At 45.9% G+C, this 23,047-nt stretch overlaps 1 protein-coding gene across 2 annotated transcripts in view; it reads right to left on the bottom strand.

Annotated features, from left to right (window-relative positions):
* Positions 1-21,938, bottom strand: part of CASQ2 (calsequestrin 2) — a 67,124-nt gene extending 45,186 nt beyond the window's left edge. For both annotated transcript variants that reach the window (XM_008071568.2, XM_008071569.2), the window contains exon 1: positions 21,502-21,938. In XM_008071568.2, coding sequence (XP_008069759.1) covers positions 21,502-21,735 — 234 coding nt within the window. In that variant the 5' untranslated portion in view covers positions 21,736-21,938. The remainder of the gene's footprint in view (positions 1-21,501) is intronic.
* Between the last annotated feature and the right edge of the window lie 1,109 nt (positions 21,939-23,047).

The raw sequence follows: 23,047 nt of genomic DNA, 5'->3' as shown, positions 1-23,047 counted from the left end.
AGATAATTTTTTCCTTTTTGATCTGTATGCCTTTTTATTTCCTTATGTTTCCTTATTGCACTGGCAAAAACTTCTACCCCTATTTCTTTTGTTGTTGTTTTTGTTTTGTTTTTGTTTCTCACTCTGTCACCCAGACTGGAGTGTAGTGGCCGCTCCTGGGCTCGACCTGCTGGGCTCCGGTGATCCTTCCGCCTCAGCCTTCCAAGTAGCTGGAACTACAGGCGCGTGCTACCATGCCCGGCTGATTTTTTGATTTATTGTTGAATTGAGGTCTCACCAAGTTGTCCAAGTGGGTCTCGAACCCACCGGCTCAGGTAATTCACTCACTCAGTCTCCCAAGGCTCAGGATTACAGGCTGAGCCACCGAGCCCGGCTCTACCCCTATTTTGAATAAGAGTGGTAAGTGTGTCTTGTTCTCCAACCTTGTTTATTCTTTGATTCGCAATCACAGGGATTTGTCTATTTTTCCTTTCAATTCTATCAATTTTTGCTTTGCATGTTACACAGTTCTGTTGTTTGGCTCAGGCATATTTAGGATTCCTTGTCTTCTTGGTAGATTGACCCTGGGTTTATATGATAACAAATACTATAAATCCCTCTATTTTCTGTTCTATGGTTGCTTCTTTCATATCCTTTTCATTCCTATGTCTTCCTTTCATTTTTTCCAGCATCTGTGGCTTTTCCCTTAGATTTCCTTTCTCGTTATAGTTTCCCATGGTCTTTCTTTGCCTATTCATGCCTTCCACTCAGACCTTCTCATCTGCTCCCGATCCTCTTTCTTCCTCTATGGATACTAACCACTTCCTTTCCTCTAAGATCAAGGATGCTAGGCTGAATCACAGAGTGCTACTCTGAGCAGTGCTCTGGTTGACGTGGGGATGGTGGTATGGGAGGCAAGCAACAAAAGACACTCCCCAACCCAGCCCCCTTCCAGTTTTCTCTCATCTCTTGAATTTTGGCTGGGATTATGAAAGGTTTAGGATGAAAGGCATCATCATAGGTGTGTATGTATGACTCATCTCGAGCCTTCCTGCAATACCCAAACAGACCAGTCTTTCTGCAAAGTTACTTGACTTTAGTCTGTTGCATTTAATCTATTGGAGCAGGTCATTTTTGAATGAGTTTTCTGGGTTTTGGCATAAGCCACTCTGTCCTGTTTGGTGCTGTCAAAATCTTAAGTTAAATGTTCCCTTGTCTATCATTCAAAGTCAATAATGATGAGACCTAATGGCTTTGTGATATAATAAGTTTCTCAGCTCCTAGAACAGGAGTTCCTGACAGTGGTTCTTAAAATTCAGTGTGCGTAAGTATCACCTGGGGCTACAGCGGAGCTTCCTGGACCTCAACACCACAGAGAAGACAATAGAGATGGCTGGGGCTCAGGAATCCACACTGCCACACCCCGTTATTCTGACACAACAGATCTCAAACCACATTCTGGAAAACACTGCCATGAATGGTTGGCAGTTCATCCAAAGTGTTATAGCATAGTGTTCTTCTAACTGTGACCCATGGACCCATTCTTGTCTCTTTGGGTTTGTCTTACCTTTAGCGTAAGAGAGAAGAATTAACAATAGTAAGAATAACAAATGAAAGAAAATACGAAATTTACTCAGAGAATTAAACAGAGAATATAAGTCTGGCCTCTCCTAGGAACACACTATCATGTTTTGTTTGTTTTTAAGTAGATGTAAATGTGTGCCTCTCCTAGGAATGTAAAGCCTGGCCTTCTGGTTATCTTATTGATATGTATATCAATTACTCCCTCAGTAATGACTTTTTAAGATATATGGGTGAGAGGTACTACCTTAAATGAACTCATTTCAGCTTTCCTGATTTCTTAGTTAACTAAGCACAGCCAATTACTATCCTATGCCATAGATGGGTAGACAGATGGCCCAGGGTCCCACCTAGCTGAGCCCTGCCGGTTTCCTCCTCAGAACTCTTATGCACAATCCCTGCAGCACTCTTGTCACTCTTGCCTCCCACCCCGATTAAGCCCAAAGCCCACCCACTTGAGCTGTCATCACTGGGGTCAGCCCTAGTGAGTCCCCTTGGTGGATCTATGCCAAGGGTGGCCAGGGCTGGAAACAACCCGAGAGAGCAGGGGGACTGTGTTGGGGTAGGATGGTAAAAATCTGGAGCCTTCTGGGCTGCCTCCTGACATGGCCTGGCTTCCTGGGATCAAGAGCCTCTGCTGAGCCAGTGTGACAGGCAGGGCACTGTCTGCCTCTCACACTTGACTTGCCCTGGCCTCTGCCTTTGCTCTGGTCCTAAATCTGCTGCTCACATGTTCCCTTTTTTTCTGTTGCCCAGTGTCACTGTGCTCCTGGGTCACTGCCAGCCCTGGTCACCCTTGACTGCAGAGCCCGGCTCCAGGCTTATCTTTCACCTCATTCTCCTTGCTGGAACTCTAATAGCCCGTCACAGGGGCACTTCATTCTGACACTTATTTTGTAATCACTAGTGTTGTAAGGAAGTCTCTTCTGTGTTGGGACTCTTTCCTCCGTAAAGAAGGACCAGTTTTGTGCTTCTTTTGTAGACACTCAGCATATTTGTGGATGAATGGATGGATTGGTCTGAATACTTCACAAGTTCAGGAGCCTTGTGAGCCAAAGGGACAAGAGACAATTGTCAGCAAGTTGTGACTAATACAGCAAATACAGTTACATAAATGAGAAGAAAAGGAAAGTCAATATATGTCCTAAATTCCCAGAAAACTGGTTTACTCTTTTCACGTGTTATTGCCATCTTCTCCTGTAGAAATGTAACCATTCCTCTGTTGGTTTTGTTTGTTTGGTAGATTGGTTGCTTCTCAGGCAGTCTTACTTGCCGTCAATCTGTCCTGGAGAACTGGATTGTCTCTTATTGGTTGGCTGCATTCAGTCCCTGGGGACTGGTCAGTGCTCATTCTTTAGAAACAGGATTTGCGTTAACCATTGCTGATGCTTTTGAATACAAGAAGAACTTTTAAAAGTTCTATGTAGGCCGGGCATGGTGGCTCAGCCTATAATACCAGCACTTTGGGAGGCTGCGGCAAGAGGATTGCCTGAGGCCAGGGGTTCGAGACCAGCCTGGGCAACTTGGTGAGACCTCGTCTCTACAATAAATCACAAAAACCAGCTGGGCATGGTGGCATGCATCTGTAGTCCCAGCTACTTGGAAGGCCGAGGCAGAAAGATCACCTGAGCCCAGCAGTTTGAGGCTGCAGTGGCCATGAGCGTGCCACTGCACTCCAGCCTGGGCAACAGAGTGAGACTCCAACTCAAAAAAATTAAATAAATAAATAAAAGTTCTATGTAAATAATACACATAATTCAATAGGAAAGAAGTAGATATTTGCAGTGTAGCCTGACTCTCTCTTTTTTAAATATTGTATTCTGTAGGTAAATTTTATTGCATCACTGTTACCTCAGAGTGATGATGGGGCCAAGTAGATTGATCTTATCGTCAAGTGCACCCATGGATAGTAGATCCCAGTGGTTCAGAGCACAGGGCTTGGAATTAGAAACTTGGATTCCTGACTTAGCTACAAGTCTGTGCTGTGACTCCACTATAAAGTGTGAACAATAACAATATCCATTCCATGATTTGGTGGTTAACTAAAAAAGTGCATGTAAAGTGTTTGACCCAGTCTTGGCATGCAGTAGGTGCTTAGTAAACGTTAGATTTTCTTCTTAATATTATGACAGCTCAATAGGGTTCTGGTTCCTGTGCCAGTTCAAAAATACTAAAGTCTTGCCAACTTTAGTTGCAATGGAGAAATGGAGAATCTACTATGTTAAGAAGGTACTGTGCAGAACAAAAATGTCTAAGACACGTGTCAGCTTCAAAGACCTTGTGATTTAATGAGGGAGGAAACTAATAAAAATTTAGCACAAAGTACTACAGGACTATGACAGAAAATAAGGGATATGGAGACTTAAAGTGAGAGGTCAAATCATGCACAGCCTAGTGGACTGTGTTAAGTACTGTGGATTCAATTTTCATACACTCAGGATGAATCTGAAATGCCCACCGTGGCCAACGAGCCCTGCAGGGTTTGACCCACCTGCCGTTCCAGCCTCACTTGGGACCCTGTTTCTTAATTTATACCATATTCTCCTGCTCCTCAACATATCAGGCTCTTCCTGGCTCAGGTCTCTGCACAGGGTCACGTCATTCAACTACACTCTCAAGCCCTAGGCCAGGCGTGAGCTTCAGTTGTCTGCAGGGACACCCTGTTCTCATTCACACAAAGACATGACGCACGCTCTGCCTCCACATATGCCCTCCTTCTGTCTAGAAGACCCTGTCCCCCCATTCTTTGTCAACTCCTCCATCCTTGACATCAACACTTAACTGTTAGTTCCTCAAAAGGCATTCCCTGGCTCCCAATCTCAATTTTCACCCCTTTTTGCCCTTGAACTAGCACCCTGTTCTTTACCTTTGCAACCCTTTCTCAGTTGCAAGTGCACACTAGCTTACATGATTATTCATCTATCAACTGTCCATATTGCATCCTGCCAGCTCCAGGTCAATGTCTGTTCTTCCCTCTATGCTATCTCTAGCAACTAGCAAAATACTTGAGCAGAGTAGATTTTTAAAAAATAGTCGTTTCTTTTTTTTTGAGTTGGAGTCTCACTCTGTGGCCCAGACTGGAGTGCAGTGGCCGCTCCCGGCCACCGCAGCCTCGACCTGCTGTGCTCCGGCGATCCTTCCGCCTCAACCTTCCGAGTAGCCGGAATTACAGGCGCGTGCTACCACGCCCGGCTGATTTTTTTGATTTATTGTAGAGATGCGGTCTTGCTGCCTGGGCGGGTCGAACCCGTGGGCTCAGGCCATCCACTCACCTCAGCCTCCCAAAGGCGTGGGATTACAGGCTGAGCCACCGAGCCCAGCTAATAGTTGTTTCTTAAATAAATGAATGAATGAAGTGGGAGGCCACTCAGAAGAGGGAAGACCAGCTAGACCTTAGAAGAGGCATGAGTGAATGGCTCATTCAGAGACTGAATTCAGCTACTTGGCATGAATTCAGATTTAGCGAGTCCGCAGTCATAGAAACCCAGCCAAAAGCAGGAGGGGTGCATTTAGGGCTCAGGAGAGAGGTCCCGGATGGAGCTGTGGGAGTGAGAGGTGAAGGCATGAGGGTAGGTGACATCTTCAGGAGGTGAGTGTGCGAGAAAGCCACAAGGTCAAGGGCTGACTGTCTCAGAGAGCCTGCCATGGAGATGGCTCCAGAAGCAGAGAGGAGCCACTGGAGGAGTGAGGGGAGGTAAGCCTCATGTCCCAGCTCCAAAGTCACGGAGGAGCGAGTGGTTGTATCAAATGTCTCAGGGAGTTGAGGAAGGGTGGGACCCCCAGGAGGGCTCTCATTTCAGGACTGGTAAGCCACGGCTGACCTTCTAGAGAAGAGCCGGGACAGAAGCCAAAACACTGGGAGCTACACAGTTGGGTGGGTGGCAAGGACATGTTTGAGCAGGTGTGGATCACTCATTCAAGGAGTCTGCCCACGAAGGGAGGGGTAAACTCTCACAGCAGCGAGAGAGGCACGCTCCCGGTGCTGCATAACCGTACCCTGGGCTTCCCGGGACAGCACATTCAATAGCTCCATGCGTGTCCCTCCCAATCCAGGCCCTTTGTAGGACTTGTCAGCCCTAATCCAGGGAAAGACAGGACAGTCACACTTGCACCACTGTCCAAGGACTGTCTCTGTGGAGGAGAAAGACTGATTGACTTCATGGTCAGATGGAGGGCAAGGAAGGTTTGGGGTGGTAAAGAAAAAGGAGATTGTTCCCTATTGAAGGGAGGTGGGTGGGGATTTCTTTCTGCAGGATTAAGAATCTGAAAAAAAAATCTGAGAACTTCAGTCTGGGGAAAATGTCACAGATCTCTGCTCAAAGTGAATGTCCCTCAGGCTAGTCATTAAAAATACTCTGGCCGCAACCCTGCTTTTTCCATGTAAGCCAAGAGCCAAATGACTGTTTTTACCCACTGTCCCTGATACCATCTGGTGACATGTCAAGCAATTCAACAACTGTGTGTCCTCCCCTGAAACCAGAGAGCTGACGTTTATCTCTGGTAATCTCCTGTCACTTTCTGCTGCCCTCAAATTAGGCCTGGGCTATGTATAGCAGGGCGGTTGGCACGTGACATGTCCATGGAGGAGACTGACAAGGGACAGAACAGCATTTTATGGGATTCAAGTGAATATTGGGGTCTCTTGGGGCTCGACTGGGTGGCCTCTAAAAGAGTTTTGGGGGAGAGGGAGGCTGTTGATTTATTTTTATTTTTATTTTTTGGCACTTTGTGACTCTCACCTTGTTCAATGCCAAGGAAGAGACCCAAGGGCCGATGCTGTGTATGTTTTCCACCCTACCTGTCTGAGAGGCTGTATAACAATATCAACAGCAATAAAACTAGCATGGCATTTATTGGGTATTTACGGTATGCCAGCTACTGCTCCAAATCCCTTCAAAGGATAATCTTATTGAATCTTTACGGAACCCTTGTGAGGTGGACGCTTGCAGATGAGGAAATGGAGGTACAAAGCAGTTAACCAACTTGCCCAGGGCCTCACAGCACTTAAAGGACCTAGCTGGGGTTCCCACCTGACACTCTGTTACGTTTTACCCCCACGCCTGGGCCTCAGGGATCTGGGCCCAAATTCTGGCTTTGCTACTTACCAGCCCTGAGAGTCTGAGCAAGTCACAATTTGATATTCAATTTTCTCATCTGAAAAAATGAGACCTCATCTTGCAGGAATGACATATATACACATACTTAGTGAAATTTCCCTACAAATTAACTGCAGGGCAAACCTCACCACTTTAAGTCAGAGGTTCTTTTTGTTTGTTTGTTTGTGTGTTCTTTTGAGTTGGAGTCTCACTCTGTCAGTGCAGTGGCCGCTCCAGCCACCACAGCCTCGACTAGAGTGCAGTGGCCACTCTGGCCACCACAGCCTCGACCAGCTGAGTCTGGCGATCCTTCCGCCAAGGAGCTGAAACTACAGGCACGCGCTACCACGCCTGGCTAATTTTTGATTTATTGTAGAGATGAGATCTCGCCAAGTTGCCCAGGTGGGTCTTGAACCCGCGGGCTCAGGCAATTCACTCACCTCGGCCTCCCAAAGCACTGGGATGACAAGCTGAGCCACCGAGCCCGGCCATTCAGAGGTTCTTGAACGCGGATGCACATCAGCATTCCCTGAAGAGGAGGCTGGTGGAAACAGATTTCTGGGTCCACCCAGAGTTCTCGATTTCAGCAGATCTGAGATGGGACCCAAGAAACTGTGATTCTGACCGGGGCCCAGGTGCCCCTGAGGATGCCGGTCTTGGACCACACATTGAGAACCAATGCTCTCCCAGTCTCTGACACACCATCACAGTCTTATTGTGTAGTGTTTTGCGATGACCAAACTGACAGAGGGAGGGAGGTTATCCCTGAAGGCCAGGTTTCTTGTTTGTTTTGTTTCATGCTAAAAATAGATTGTTGCGATGGGATTTTTAAAAAGTGAATTCAGTGGACACAGGGCTAGGCCATGCCCTTTTCCAATTTTTCCTCCACAAAATTCTGTGCCAAAGAGCCTGTGAAAATGCAGTCTCTTCCTCTGGTAACCCCTCCCTGCAACTCTCCCTGGGAAAAAGTCCCACATGGCACTCGGTGTTTTTCTGGAGTCAGAGAGAAGATCATCCCTTTTCAAAAATAATTTTCAGTGAAGGTTGATGCCCTTCATTTTTAAAAGGGGGCAGGGTGCTTCAGCTCACAGAGAGACTTCCCAGATATAAAATAATGAGCAGGGCTCATGCCTGTAATGAAAGCACTTTGGAAGACCGAGGTGGCTGGATTACTTGAGTCCAGGAGTTCAAGACCCGCCTGGGCAACATAGCAAAATCTCGTCTCTTCAGAAAAATCTAAAAATGAGCCAGGTGTGGTGGTGCACATGTGTAGTCCTAGTTACTCGGGATGCTGAGGTGGAAGGTTCACCTAAGCCCAGGAGGTCAAGGCTGCCATGAGCAGTGATCACGACGATCGTGCTACTGTACTCCAGCCTGGGCAACAAAGTGAGACCCTTACTCAAAATAACAATAATAATAATGACTGGACAAAGATTTTCTTTGACATACCTCTTCCACGGTACACATTTAAAAAACTCATTATGACTTGGGTAAGCTTTACACAATGTCTGGATAGTTTTTATTTTGATGGTGTCTCCTAATGACAATAAATACATGGGCAATTCAAGTGAGTGGAGAGAGGTAGTTTTCAGTGTGTTTTCGCATCCGCAGTGCTTTCAAGAGCTTCCCTGTACCATGTAACAAACCTGTGCTGGTCACTTCACACAAGCCACCTCTTTTGATCTTCTTCTTCTTCTTCTTCTCTTTTTTGGGAGTCAGAGTCGCACTCTGTTGCCCAGGCTGGAGTGTGGTGGCATGTTTATGGCCACTGCAGCCTCGGTCTGCTGGGCTCAGGTGATCCTTCCGCCTCAGCCTTCCAATTAGCTGGAACTATAGGCACATGCTACCATGCCCGGCTCATTTTTTGTTTGTTTGTTTTATGGTAGAGATGAGGTCTGGTCTCGAATCCCTGGGCTCAGACAATCCTCTCGCCTCAGCCTCCCAAAGTGCTGAGATTACAGGCTTGAGCCACCGCCCCTGGCCTCTTTTGATCTTCTTAAGAACCCTATGAGAAAGGTATTGTGGCTTATAATTTACAAGGAAGTACTCAGCCTTGAGGAGTTAAGTGACCTGCCTGTGGTCACAGTTATTGCAAGGACTCAAACCCAGACAGGTCTAACTCCAAGTCCGGAGTTTCGTACACTGCTAAGTGCTGTTGCCAGCTGTCACGTATGGGCTGTACTCGTTTTTTCTTCTGAGGCTGGAGGATGCTGTCATCTCCTTCATAGACAAATTGGGTGTGTGTGATCAAGCCAGCAGTTGGGTACCCTGAGTGAGAGTGCGTGCTGTGTGAGGTAGAGGCCGGCGAGCATGTGAGGGAGTACCTGTTGGCTCTCTTGGCCCACCCAGCACTCGGCAGATGGCGAGGAGAGGCCTGCTTGGCTTGGGCACCTGGGCAGCAGGTGGGCACTCCTGGAACCAGACACTCTGGGCACTCAGAAGCGGCTCTGGCCTGCCCAGTCCATCACATTGCAAGATGCTGCGCTGGCCACTCTCCTGTGTGGCTGTCCAAACAGAAGCAGCTTGTCTGGATAATTCTGGCCTCCCACATCCAGTTCATCAAATAGGGAAGCCTTAGAGGCTTCTTTGGACAGGCTCAGATCTTCAAGGGGCCAGCTTTCTTGGTGGAACAAGTCATATTCATTGTACATACTAAGGCTAAGTCCGTAATTATATTAAAGCACTCCACACCGACCTCAAAGCTCATACTGCAAGAGGGGAGAGTTACTGAGTAAAGAAAAATCTTGTGATTCTAAACCAACTTTATTTCTTACCTTTTATTTTACAGCTTTGCATCATCATAACCCTTATAATACTTCCACAGTGGTCACTTTCATGGTATCTGATGTTCCCATTTAAAAAGTTGTAACTTTGGGAGGAGGTCTACCTTGAGACTATGATGAGTTAGGTGTCCTGTCTGAACTTGAGTATGACTGAGGGCTTTTGGGGTGGGCGTAGTGAGAGGAAACATTTCCAATGGTCTGAAAACTTTTACAAATTGACGATGTATTTTTCATTTTGTAAAACCTCTGTTTCCTCTTTACTTCTGTAGGTAGAAGGAAGAATTTAACTATCATCAACTCAATCCATGCTTTTGCAACTAGCGCTTCTTGTTCTTGCATTATCTCACACCAAGCATCGATCGTATTCCTGTAGAGTGTCCAGAAAATGCTCCCCAGAGAGCTCAACAGCACCTGGCCTTAACAGAGAGCTGCCTTTTGGGGGTGAGCATCTCCTGAGAGAGCATGGGCTCCGTGTGAGGATTCCTTCTCAAAGCCAAATCCAGATGAGCCTCACCCCATTGGATTTTTCAGAGTGGAGCAGGTGTGAGTGTGGAGAGTGCCATCTTTGGACAGCGAACAGTTGGAAAAAATACCTGAGCCCCGTGTGTGCTGTTATTCCCTGCCCGGCATTTCCAGGGTGTCCCATCTGCAGATCCACTTGACGCCAGCAACTTCATTTTGCCTTCCTCTCTCGAGGTTTGGAAATACGACCACTGGGATATTTGCCAGCGCTAAACAGGTTTAGAATGAGGGTCAGCCTTATAAATCCTGGAGGTGTCTGCCCACATATATGTATATTTTGGGCTGAGTCCTACAGTTTTTAAAAAAAGTCGGTTTTACCTGTATTTTTGGTGGGATTAAGCAGGAGTAGCAAATAAGTCCCTGAATCTGACAAATTCAGCCTCTTTGCTATTCTACCCAGTGCTTTTAAAAAAAATTTAGTTTAACTTAATTTTAAAAAGAGGCCAAGGAGAAATATATTTCCAGTATGGTGATGTATTCGTAATTCCTGCCCTTTTCATTCTTCCTCTCTCCATCCACCCAGCCCAGAACATTTATTAAATTCCAAGTAGGTGCCAGGCATGAGTCCGTTGGCTCACACTAGTCATTTAGGTTCAAAACCTAGTCCAGTTGTACAACTCAACGTTGCTCAAGTGCGGGTGAAAATCCAGAGTGCAGACTAAAGACATTTGTCCCTTCATAAGTTGGCACCGCTTACAAACATGAAGCAATCCCATTCAGCTGCTCCTTGGCAGAGTAGAAGAAACATGTCACTTGGAACCAAACCAGTGTGGGTTCAAACCCTGCTTCATGATCTGCTATTTTATAGCTCTGTGACTTTGGGCAATTTTTACGTAACCCTCTGGCTCATTTCTCTGTCTGTCATGTGAGAATATGTTGTCAGAATTAAATAAAATAACAGATGCAAAACGCCCCTATGGGGCATGGTTCATGAAAAGCTCATTATTCCATCTCCTCCTTCCCCTTCTCTTCATTCAACATTTGTCCAACAAATACGGTTGAATAGTATTGGTTGGTCTAGGACACTGGTCTAGGTGCTGAGATACAGCCATAAGTGGTACAAAGTTCTTGACTTTGTGGATTTTACATTCTATAGAAAGTGTCAAACAATATGCAATATGTCTGTTAAGTACAATGGAGGAAAATAAAGCAGGACAGAGATGGTAAAAGGAGGGCTTGGAGTGTGTGATTTATACAGGCGTTCGGGGAAATAGCTTTGATAAGGTGACTTTTAAGCAAGGATCTAAAGGAAATGAGTTCTTATCATCAACAAGAGGAACATCTTGGTAGACAACAGCGCCCACGCCATCCACATCTTTGTAAGTGCCATGGTTTGGATGTGGTTTGTCCCCACCAAAATTCACGTTAAAATTTTATTCCCAATGTGGTGGCATTGGTAGGTAATTCTAGTGTTTGGCTATGGGAGTGAACCCTTCAGGATTGGATTAATATCCTTCCTCAGGGGTGGGTGAGTTCTCACAGGAATGGATTAGCGCCCGAGAGAGATGGTTGTTAAAAAGAGTTTGGTGTCTTTGTTTTCTCTGTCTTGCTTCCTCTCCCACCATGTGATCTCTTCGTGCACACCTTCTGCTCTCTACCATTCATCACTAGTTGAAGCAGTGTGAGGCCCTCACTGGGTGACAGTCTTGAACTTTTCAGCCACCAGAATTGTCAGTCAAATAAAACTGTTTCTTTATAAATTACCCAGCCTCGGGTATTCTGTTAGAGCCACATGAAACAGACTGAAACAGCAAGGTGAATATTTCATGAATAAATGAAAGAGTAAATATTTGTATTTGGGTGTTCACAAGACTTAGTTTCACATTATAGAACACTCTCACCAGTTTTATCTGAGAAATTTCCCATTAAACATCATAACATCTTGGTATGCCACATCTATATATCTCTAAGGGCCTCAGATTTGCCATTTCTTTTGGGGGAAAGAAGTAACAAGCCACAGCAGCCAAGTAGACACAGGTCTTCTCTTTCTGAAAGTCAATCCTGGACCCTGATCTAAGGGTACTTAGAGGACATCTTCAGATTTGGTCTTAGAAAACCAGGCAATTCAACTGGAAAGCTCTCAAATAGGAGAAGGTTCCTTTAGCTCCAGATCATTCTCTTCTAAGGAGGTCCAAAGTATTAACCACTGACTGTGTCAGTGATAGGTCAGTGGGAGAACCCCTGGGGACCTGGCTGAGTTACAGAGCAGACCCGATCCCTACACCCCCAGAACTAACATAATATACCACCAGCTCTCCAAATCAGAGATATATTGACAGGTCCAACGTAACTCATGGAAGTCAGTAGTTCAAAGGCCACACAGGCACAGCACGATTCCGTTCATCTGGAAAATCTCTCCAACCCAATAGACGGGCACAGTGTTTTGCAAATGTTAATGTGCTTACAAACCACCTGAAGATTCCTTTGAAATACAAATTCTGATTCTGGAAAAATGATCCTTTATTTCCAACATGGTCCCAGGTGATGCCACTTGCCACTTGTTTGGGGCAGACTTTTTTCAGAGATGGGGTCTCACTCTGTTGCCTAAGTTGGAGGGCAGTGGCTATTCACAGGCACAATCATAGCACACTACAGCCTCACTACAGTCTGGACTCAAGCAATCCTCCAGACTCGGTGTCTGAAGTAGCTGTGTCATGCCTGGACTTGGGGCCCATATTTTGAGCGTCAAGGCTCAAGTGGTCTTCAAATTTGTCTGTACGGTAGAATCCTCCAAGGGTCTTTTGAAAATTGTAGAATCTGACATTACCACTTAGTCAATGACCAATTAAACCAGTATCTGGGAGGATGAGACCCGGGCATCAGTATTTTTAAAAACTTACCTGATTCTACTATTCAGTCAAAGTTGAAAACTACTAAAGTTAGCTAAGAACATGCACAAAACTTCAAGGGAAAGTTGAAAGGAATTTGCATTGATAAACACCAGCTATATTTCAAGCACTCTGTTAGTCATTCTACACAGATGATTTTTTTCAATAGTAACTGACATAAAAATAATAAGGCCTGACTCTTATACAGGTTCTGATAATTTATAAGAAATTCTTATTCGCCTGCTTTCATTTGATTTTCTAAATTCATTGAGGTAGAAACTCCATGGTTGAGCTTATAGATGACTTTACAGATACAAGATTTTACAGATGAATGTAATGAGGTGATTCTGCATGTCTTGCCCAGGGCCAATGGAAGAGAAGTTCAGAGATTCCAGTTGTCTGCTTCTCCCAAGCACTGCTGCCTCATCTGAGCTTGGACAGAGGTGGATGGCTGTGTTTCTAAAGTGTGCCCGAGTCCTATCAAGGAGGCAGGGCCCATTATAGAGTCTGAAGAGGCTGCGATCACCCTCAGTTAAAGATTACTCTTCTCTGATATACAGATGGATTTGGAGACTGAGACCTGAGCAAAGAAGGGTGCTCAGTCTGTTACGAGCCTTGGCAGACTCAGAGCTGGGGCCTCAGGAGACCAACCAAACCATGGCTCCTCGTTAGAACAGTGGTCCGTGTCCCCGTCTATCAAGAGATCCGTCAAGCAGCTGCAGAACCCAGAGGCCTACACTGCACAAGATTCTGATTTTTGATTTTGTCATGAATAATGAAACTGTGCTCCTCCCCCCACCCTCCTCCAGGGCCTAATGAATAATCTCTTCTAGAATCACCACCTAAAACTTATTAGAAAGTGACCTCTGTACCAGCACTGGAAAATTAGTCATAACAGTGCCCTTCTTGCTGGTGGATACGCCATTTCTAATAATTTTTAGGTATTGGTCCCACCGTTTAATATCCAAGAAAGCTTGGGAGAGAGCCCCTGGGCAGGGTGTGTGTGGATGACAACAGAATATCCCCACAGCTTCTATGTGGTGAGCTAAAGTGAGACCGTAAGCAGGAAGAGAAGAAGGACCTCACCAAGGGGACACTGAGGCGGAGTCTTAGACCTTGAACTCAAGCTGATTTCAGCAGCATCAGGTCAAGCAGGTGTTCAACCACAGAGAGGATGTGGCTCTTTTGGAACTAAGACTCCAGATTCCCCTCAAGTCCCAGGGGCCTAGTTCATCCTCAACAAATGAACCAATTTCTGCTGTTCACGTGGTGGAAAGCATCGCTCATTCCTCATCCATACATTCGCGCCTTCATTCATTTATTCATGCAAAGATTACTGAGTGTCTATTAAGAGCAATGAACAGCCGGGCTCAGTGGCTCAGCCTGTAATCCTGAGCCTTGGGAGGCCGAGGTGAGTGGATTGCCTGAGCCCGCAGGTTTGAGACCCGCCTGGGCAACTTGGCGAGACCTCATCTCTACAATAAATCAAAAAAATTAGCCGGGCGTGGTAGCGCGCACCTGTAGTTGCAGTTACTCGGAAGGCTGAGGCGGAAGGATCGCCGAAGCCCAGCAGGTCGAGGCTGCGGTGGCCGGGAGAGGCCACTGCACTCCAGTCGGGGAGACAGAGTGAGACTCCAACTCAAAAAAAAAAAAAAGAGCAATGAATATTTGATACATGAATGCATATTTCTGTTCAGAGATTCCCAGTACAGATTTTCCTGTTCCGAAGTACCCACTGACTTGTCTGGATCATTCCCATAGCATCCCTTAATCCAATCCATGTGTTACAGGTTGGTCCATTTGGTTGCCACTTCCCTCTCCTCCCCCTGCCACCCAAAACACACATACACAGTTAACAGCATCAACTTTAACTCTGAAATGTGTGAATGGGTGTGATGGCTCATGCCTGTAATCCCAGCACTTTGGGAGGTGGAGGTGAGAAGACTGCCCGAGCCCCAGGGGTTCGAGACCCGCCTGGGCAACTTGGCGAGACCCTGTCTCTACAATAATATAAAATTTAAAAAAAAAATTGGCTGGATAGGTGGCATGGGTCTGTAGTTCCAGCTACTTGGAAAGCTGAGGCGGAAGGATCTCCTGAGCCTGGCAGGTGGAGGTTCTGGTGGCCGTGAGCGTGCCACCGCACTCCAGCCTGGGCGACAGAGTGAGACTCCCCTACTCAACAATGACAACAAAAAGAAATGTGTGAATGTGAAATGAAAGGGGCCCGGTGATCCTGAAACCAAGCTCTGAGGTCCTGGCATGTCTCCTTCCCTCTTTCCTTCTAGAGAAGGTTTAAGTGGCCATACAGTGGTATCTACGTTAAGCGTGAAGCTCACCAGGAAAAAGCTTCAGGCCTTTTCCTGCCTTCTTTTTCAGGCTGGTTTCCTAGCAGTGCAATGGTGTAGAGGAAGGGACAAGGCCTTGGAGCCAGGGATAAGATCTAAGGGAAGGCAGGATGGGAGAAAGAAGGAATCGATGATTGCCCACTCCACGTTAGATGCTGGGTAGAACGGTCACACCATGTCCAGGGAGCTCAAGAACTTGCAGTATGAAGGCCATGGTGCTCAGGCATGGCTCACTGGGGCTACTTCTGCAACACTGTCACATGATCAATACTTTTTTTTTTTTTGAGTTGGAGTCTCACTCTGTCGCCCAGACTGAAGTGCAGTGGCTGCTCCCAGCCACCGCAGCCTCGACCTGCTGGGCTCCAGCGATCCTTCCGCCTCAGCCTTCCGAGTAGCCGGAATTACAGGCATGCACTACCATGCCCAGCTGATTTTTTGATTTATTGTAAAGATGAGGTCTCACCAAGTTGCCCAGGCGGGTCTTGAACCCACGGGCTCAGGCAATCCACTCACCTCAGCCTCCCAAGGCGCGGGATTACAGGCTGAGCCACTGAGCCTGGCGATCAGTTCTTGCTTTCACTTGTGGTTTTGATTCACAAGCGGTTTCTTGATCCTTGACCAATGTGAACTGATTCAATTTTTTTGTTTGTTTTGCCTTCCCCTGTTACCAAGTTTGAGTTCAGGTACCTCTCAGAAGGCTTCTGATCTAAAGGGAGACATCCAACATGTGTCTCCACGGGGGGAAAGACTATATTAGAAGATGTTAGAAGGAAACTGGAAGCGTCTCTCAAAGAGAGAGAGGTTTAACCATGACTGAAAATGGAGAAAGGACTAATTTAATACATGACGTTGACAAGGTCATGAACGTAGCTGACACAGGCTCAGGGAAGCCTTGGAGAACAGAGGGAATGCTGGACATGGAGATGTCGACCTATGACCCAGGGCACGTCACGCCTCCTCTGGGGTTCAGCTGGCTTTCAATAAGCAATATGGCATTGCCTTCCCAGGCCCAATCCCCCAAGGCCTGGTTGCCTCAGTCTATAAACCCATGGGGTTAGGCTGCACTGTGTTTAGAACTCCGAATGAAAAGGGGGCTGTGGGTGGAGGGGAGCCAGCGATTGTGAAATACCTTCTGTGTGCTGGAAGCAACCCAGGCTTATCTGATTTGGAAGCCACGCGTGAGCATACCATCTCCCCAACATTTCAACCCGAGGGAAGATGGTGATGTTGGAAAACTTTCTCTGGCGATATTCATAGAACATGAGCGGCACAGCAGACTACACAGTCGTTTCAAGGAGAAAGAAAGTTGGTGGGAGTGCAAGCTAGTACAACCTCTGTGGAAAACAGCGAGGCGATTCCTAAAAGATCTAAGAATTGACCTCCCATGCAACACCATAACCCCCCTACTTGGAATGTACCCGAAGGAACTCCAATCACTCTACGAAAAAGATAACAGCACACACATGTTTATTGCAGCGTTATTCACAAAATCATGGAACCAACCACGCTGCCCATCAAAAGTGGACTGGATTAAAAAAAATGTGGTACGTATACATGATGGAATATTACACAGCCACAAAGAAAGACAAAATTGTGAACTTCACAGCAACTTGGATGGATTTAGAGTCTACAACACTCAGTGATCCATCACAGAAGCAAAGAACTGAGTATCACATGTTCCTCCTCACAAGTGGACCCTGAACAATTATCATAATACCACAAGAAAGGGATTGGTAGTATTGGGAGAGTGTCAAGCGAGGGAGTAGGGGACACACTTCATTGATAAGGGTACCTGATTTCAAACCAGGTGCAGTGTGGACCAAAGTGAGGTCCAAACTTTACCTGTACAATGACCATTTGTATGCCTAATGGTCTGAACTGTACCCATTTTTAAAATAAAAATTTTAAAGATAAAATAAAATAAAAATAATTTTAAAAATAAATAAATAAAAGAGAAAGCAAAATTCAAAAGAGTGAGGAGAAACTGCATTCCCTGGTGAATTCTCCTCTCATCTCTGGGTCCTCTAATGCTAATAGGAGTTGGCCACTGGTGTGTGGCTAAATGTATGGTCTTGGCTGATGCTTCAAGAAAAAGCATACAAAATCGAACTCCCTTTGTAATTGATGTTGACACCCCAATCGAAAAATGAGAAAAGGCATAAAAAGATATTTTTTGAGAGAAAAAATATATACATGACAAATAAATGTGTGAAAAAGTTAATCTGGCCAGAAATCAGAGGCATGTTCACTAAAGCAACAATGAAAATTGAAATAGATAAAGATTTTTAAAACTCTGAAAATATTGTCAGAATCCCCAAGCAGGGAAATTATATTAAAAATATGTATAGTGATAGAGTGGAATGCTATGCCAGCGTTAATATTATGTTTGCAAAGAATATAAAACTGTTTAATAATATAGAAATAATCACAATATGTGGAAATTAAAAAGCAGGAAAGAAACTGCACAAGCAGTATAATACCAATTGAAAAAGGTATGTTTATGAGTAGAAAAAAATATATACTGGAAGGAAATCTACCGGAACACTAATCACGTTGATTTCTGAGTGGTTATTTTTATTGCCTTTTTCTCTTCTTTCACATATTCTGAAATTTCTGAATGAGCATGTGCTATTTTGCTGATGAAGAGTGCCCAAACAAGAATCAGAGTTACCAGCTATTGAAGTCAAGCCTATATCTACAAAATGAAGAATTCAGAGCCATCTAGATGATTTCCGAGATTCTTTTGAGCTCTAACATTTGGTTTCTTGGCTGATTGATTGACTGCGTTCATTCATTCAACAAGCATGTGTAGAACATATAGAGACAACTCTGGACCATGCACTGATCCTTGGGCTTTTCAGAGCTAGACCCTGACCAGATTGGAAAGCAAAGTTGAAGTCTGGTGCCTGCTGGTGTCATTAGACCTGGCCTTTTCCTGCTAAGCTTTTAGTGACCTTATCTTCTCTCCCTTCTCCTATTCCCCTTGTCAAATGCTTTGCTCACGACAGAATTCTGACTTGGGGAGTAAAATGCTTAGTAACATCTTAAATTAGGACTACCTCTCCCAGAGGGACTTGACTAAGTAGAGATAAAAATGTTACCCTAAAAGAAGGAGGCCTTCTTGGCCAGTTTTTTTTTTTTTTTCTTAAGCTAGCAGATGGGAAAATGCTTAAGAGTAATCAGAATCTTTGCTATTTTACCCGTAAATTCCTACTAACTTCTCAAAGCCATTTCTGCCTCCCCCTCTTTCCTCTGTACTCCCAGAGAAACTAAGTTGCTCTGTTGTTACGGTGACACCTCCCTTGCACTGTAGTTTTTTGTTTGTGTGTCTTCTGGGTGAGGCTGTAAGCCCCCTGAGTGTTTCATTGTCCCTATACCCACAGTATCTACCCCAGGGCCCAACATACAGTAAGTGGCAGATGCATGACTAATTGAGCAACATTTCAAGTGCCCGTGACCTCCTTGCCCTGTGGACGGGGCTGTTTCTGAGTCTTTTTATTGACATCCATTATTAGCACTGCAGATAGGCTATACTTGACAGACTACAGTGCTTTTGGAGTTTCCTCAGAATGGGACAGCCCTTGTGTGAGGAGTTACAAGCTTCCAATCCCCAAAATTTCCTCAGACTTTTCAATCTGGGGAGGGCAACTCATCACTGGAGAGAGAAATCAATTGAATAGATTGAGATCAATTTTTTTTAAGGAAATTGAATAGAAAAGAGTTGTTTTGTTTGTTTGTTTGTTTGTTTGTTTGTAACAAATCCAAGTATTCCTCAAGTACTGTCCCATGGAACTTTTGTTTCAGTTGTGTTTGTGTGTCTGTGTCTCTGTGTACTAGGTCATAGTAGGTTACAACAAAAAACGTCAGAAGCCGCCTTCCTGAGCTGCTAGGAGGTTGGGAGCCGGCGTCTCTGGCAGCTGTTTGCATGTGGCTGAGACCACACTGCTTTGTAGGATGTCCCCTGCGGCTGCCTCCCCTTTTCCCTCCACCCACTGAAGAGTCAGAAGTCACAACCCTGGAACTGACAGAATATTTTTCTTAGTGCAAGCTTGGGTCCAAAGAATAAAGAGGACAAAATTGGTTGTTTTGACCCTGAAGAACGCTCAAGGGTTCATCTTCCCTCTTTCCTTGTATTCTTGGAATTTCTGGAACCATGTTTTACCCTGGATGCTGCACCAACCTGACAGGTATCTCAACAAAGGCCCACCCCACCAACCCTTCACGAGTGGAGCCCAGGCCTCCTCCCTGGTTTGGACTCTTGCGTGAGCAGTGCCTCTGGGCTATGTACCTTTCAGCCCTGGTGGAGATACAGCGGGCATCACCCAACCCAGGCTCACCAGCTGAGCAATTCTGTTGAAGGGAGACCCTTGAAACAAATTCTGTTGAAGGGAGACCCTTGAAACAAACAAACAGGGTATCTGGGAACACCTTGGGCATTTTCTCACTGACTACAGGAGTAGGGTACAGGCTAAGACTGCTTTCACCTACACTAGCTGTGTGAGCTTGGGTAACTTAGCCTTTCTGGCTCAGTTACCCCATCTATAAATAGGGATAATGACTATACCTGCTTCATAGAATTATTGTAAAGATTAAACAAGCTAACACACACCAAGTGCTAAGAGCAGTCTCAGCACATCACAAACATTTAATAAATATTATTATTATTTAATCATTTCTTAAGCCTATATGATGGGTATTTTTTTCATATTTATAGAAAAGAAAATGGGGCTCTGAGAAATTAAGGAACCTGTCCTGCATCATATGTCTAGTAGAGGCAAAGCTAGAACTTAAATCCAGGTCTCCTGATTCCAAGTTCTGGTTCCTTTTCCCCTAATGATGCCCTACTCCAGCCCTGAGAGCCATCAGGCTAGCTCCTGGGCTGAACTTCCCTCCATGGGTCTCTGCCTGGCCAGCACGTACACAGGAAAGGGGTGTTCTTGGTGTCAGAAGGGCTGGTGAGCCCAGGGGAAGTTCCTTCTCGTGATTTTGCTTGGGGGCCCAGAACTTAGTCTTTGGGGATATATATACTACTTTTTTAAAAAAATGATAGGAAATCAGAAATGGATGTCATTGCCTGCACCTTTTGGCATTCTCAGCTAACTGGACAGTGATGAGCACTTACGAGAAAAGCCTTATGCCGCCAATGAACTTTTCGTAAAAATGTCTCTCAATAATTGAGCGTGGCTGTTGGAGGCGGACACGCTGATGCAAGTGTTGATTTCACAGCTCCGCTCTGAGTCTTGTTCTTTTCCAGCCGGTGATTTCCCCATTTCTACAGTTCAAGGACCTAAGAACTGTCCCTGCTTTCTGCTCCGCAATCTGCAGAGGGAACTAGACTTTCACATTCAGCCCCCAAGGCAGAGATATTTTTTATGTATCTGGGATTGTTTTGCTGGATTTTATTACAATCGATTTCTTAAGAATTTAAATCCACATGGGTTTCACATGATAATTCTGTTAATGAAGCTATTTGATTATCCTGAGTTCTCCGATCGTGCTGGTGAATACACTGTGTAATTCCCAGATAGTCCTTTTCACAGATTTGCACCTGGGCTCCGCCAGGGGCCTGAGGAGGAATCTTGGTGCCCACAAGGATTCTTGGCACCCACAGGTGTTCCTAACGTGTGAGCCATCTTAAGCTGTCCAGGACGAACTACAGGAATAGTTTCTGGGGCACTCACGAAGGATTAGAATGCGGGCCCCAGCGCCAGGTTACAAACACACAGGCCAGGTCATACAGATAAAATAAGAACTGACTTCAGCATCTGCCCTAAACTCACACCAAGAACTTTCTGGGGGGAAAATTCTTATATATGAACATCTTCACACGACTACACTCTGTAATGCTGACTGGAAGCAAACACAGAGAGCAACACCATTCAGTGACAGTCCCCATCCGACCCACGAAAAGAGGCAAGGTCAAGAGACCCTGGCTTCACCAGGATTGTGGGGAGGCTTGGGGGAGCAGAGAGGGGAATTGGTACACTGAATGGAACCCACAAGTGACGCTTGAATTTCATTTCAGCCAACAATTTAAACAATTCTCTCCAGAAAACAGTGGCAGAGACAAGGGCTCCTGAAAAAAATCCAGAGGACCATAATGTGAAAGACCTTAACTCAGCCCCATCATAGGGCAACACATTCAATCCTCTCCATCTGAAGACTTGGAACCCACCCCTCACTGTTCACACATCCCAGCTTTGCAACAAGGACATCTTCGGATTTACAGGAGACTGACATGCAGCAGACTTCAGTCGTCTAGACACTCTCTGTGCCCTTGTTTCCACGTCCCAACCCCTGGCCAAAGACACACCGGGCCCCCATGCTCGCAGAGGCCGCGTGGTCAGCACACCCTTTGCTTACTTACCTCCAGCACGATTTCTTTCAGCTGGAACTGTTTTTGTGCGACCTTGTCCGAAGACACCGGCTCATGGTAGTAGAGGCAGAGCAAGTCGTATTTCTTCAAAATCTGCTTGAAGTTCTTCTCCGAAAGGCTTACCACTCGGTCCTTCCCATCATATGTGGGGAAATTAAGCCCCTCTTCTGCCCTGCAAGAGGACAGCAAATAGACCCCCAAAACGAACAGGTGAGTTCTCTTCATTTGGGAGAAGTTTTGCTTCTCGTTCCCAAAAATACCGTGTGCAAGAGAGAGGAAGGAAGATTCTCAGAGGCCTTGTTGAGCTGGGTGGGGAGCAGAAAAGCGGATTTTGCCTCTCTTCTTTGCCCTGCCTGGGGCCGAGAAGTAACTCTTCGCCTCCCTGGGTCCAGCTAGCACAGGACAAAGAGCGGAGGTTCACACGCACATGCGTGCCTAGAACGAGAGCCCGGCTAGGGAGGCTGGGAGGCCAAGCCCAGATACCTTACATAGCTCTGCCCAGCCCTTGTCTCATTAGGAACTCCATTTTTAGGATGCAGTTGTTTCAGGCTAAAAATAAATCATGCAATGAATAAAAAAGTTAGATATGACACTGTTGAGGGATTCGCTGATACAGTCTGTCAGAGTGGCGGAGACGGAGGAGGTGGAAGGAAAGAGACCAGCGTGCACACACGAAACACGGAGGCAGGAAAGGTCAAAGATGAGAAGGAAACCTGAGAGGGGCTGAGATAAGGGGCCGTGGTGCCAATAAGCAAATGGAGAGGTTAGAACCCACAGAAGGCCGCTCAGACATGACTGAGCTGTTCAATTACTCCAGGGAGGTCGTTCAGACTGTCCTCTGCTAGCAGACGGCTCCTCCCTGCTCCTCCCTGTCACATGGCGCAAAACCGAGCCCCAAGGTGGACTTCACGTTCGGCACCTGCCTTTTCCTGCCTCCTGTCCTCTCTTCTTAGAAACTTCCTGGCTGCCACGGGGCGAGGAACGCAGGGACGCCCCTTCCCACAGCCCTGAGTGCAGAGGGCTCCAGAGGCCCCAGCCCGCCCCCGTTGCCAGGTCCTCCCCTGCTCTCCCTGCCCATTGCCGAGCCCTGCTGATGCCAGGAGAACTTGCCCTCATCGTAAAATTAAGTAAAACAAGGACCAGCATTCTCCCTAAGAAACATCCCTAGGTTTTCTGCTATCATCACTCCCTGTCTTACTGCTTTTTTTACATTAACCCTGAATGTATAATTTTGCCTCTTTCTTCATGGAGACAGACAGGTGTAGAGCTAGACAGATCAGAGTTGGCATTCCCACTCTGCCTTTTGATAGCTGATGAATTTTGGAGGGTCACTTGCCCTTTCTGATTCTCGGTTCCCCCCATGCAAAATGGGGCCAATTATAATGGCAAGGTTTAGAACATGTAGATGGGGAAAGGTGGTACCACATAGTTGCTAAAAACTGGTAGTTAATATGCTTCTTGTTGGAGGTGGTGGAACATAGGTTGTTATTATAATTATTTATCAGTTTCCATTATTAATGATTTTGTGATGGCTCAT

This window comes from Carlito syrichta, unplaced genomic scaffold (assembly GCF_000164805.1).
Source record: "Carlito syrichta isolate Samal-C Ts95f unplaced genomic scaffold, Tarsius_syrichta-2.0.1 Scaffold314375, whole genome shotgun sequence".
NCBI lineage: Eukaryota > Metazoa > Chordata > Mammalia > Primates > Tarsiidae > Carlito > Carlito syrichta.
The sequence above is the reverse complement of the archived record's forward strand: the minus strand, read 5'-3'. Positions and strand labels throughout refer to the sequence as shown.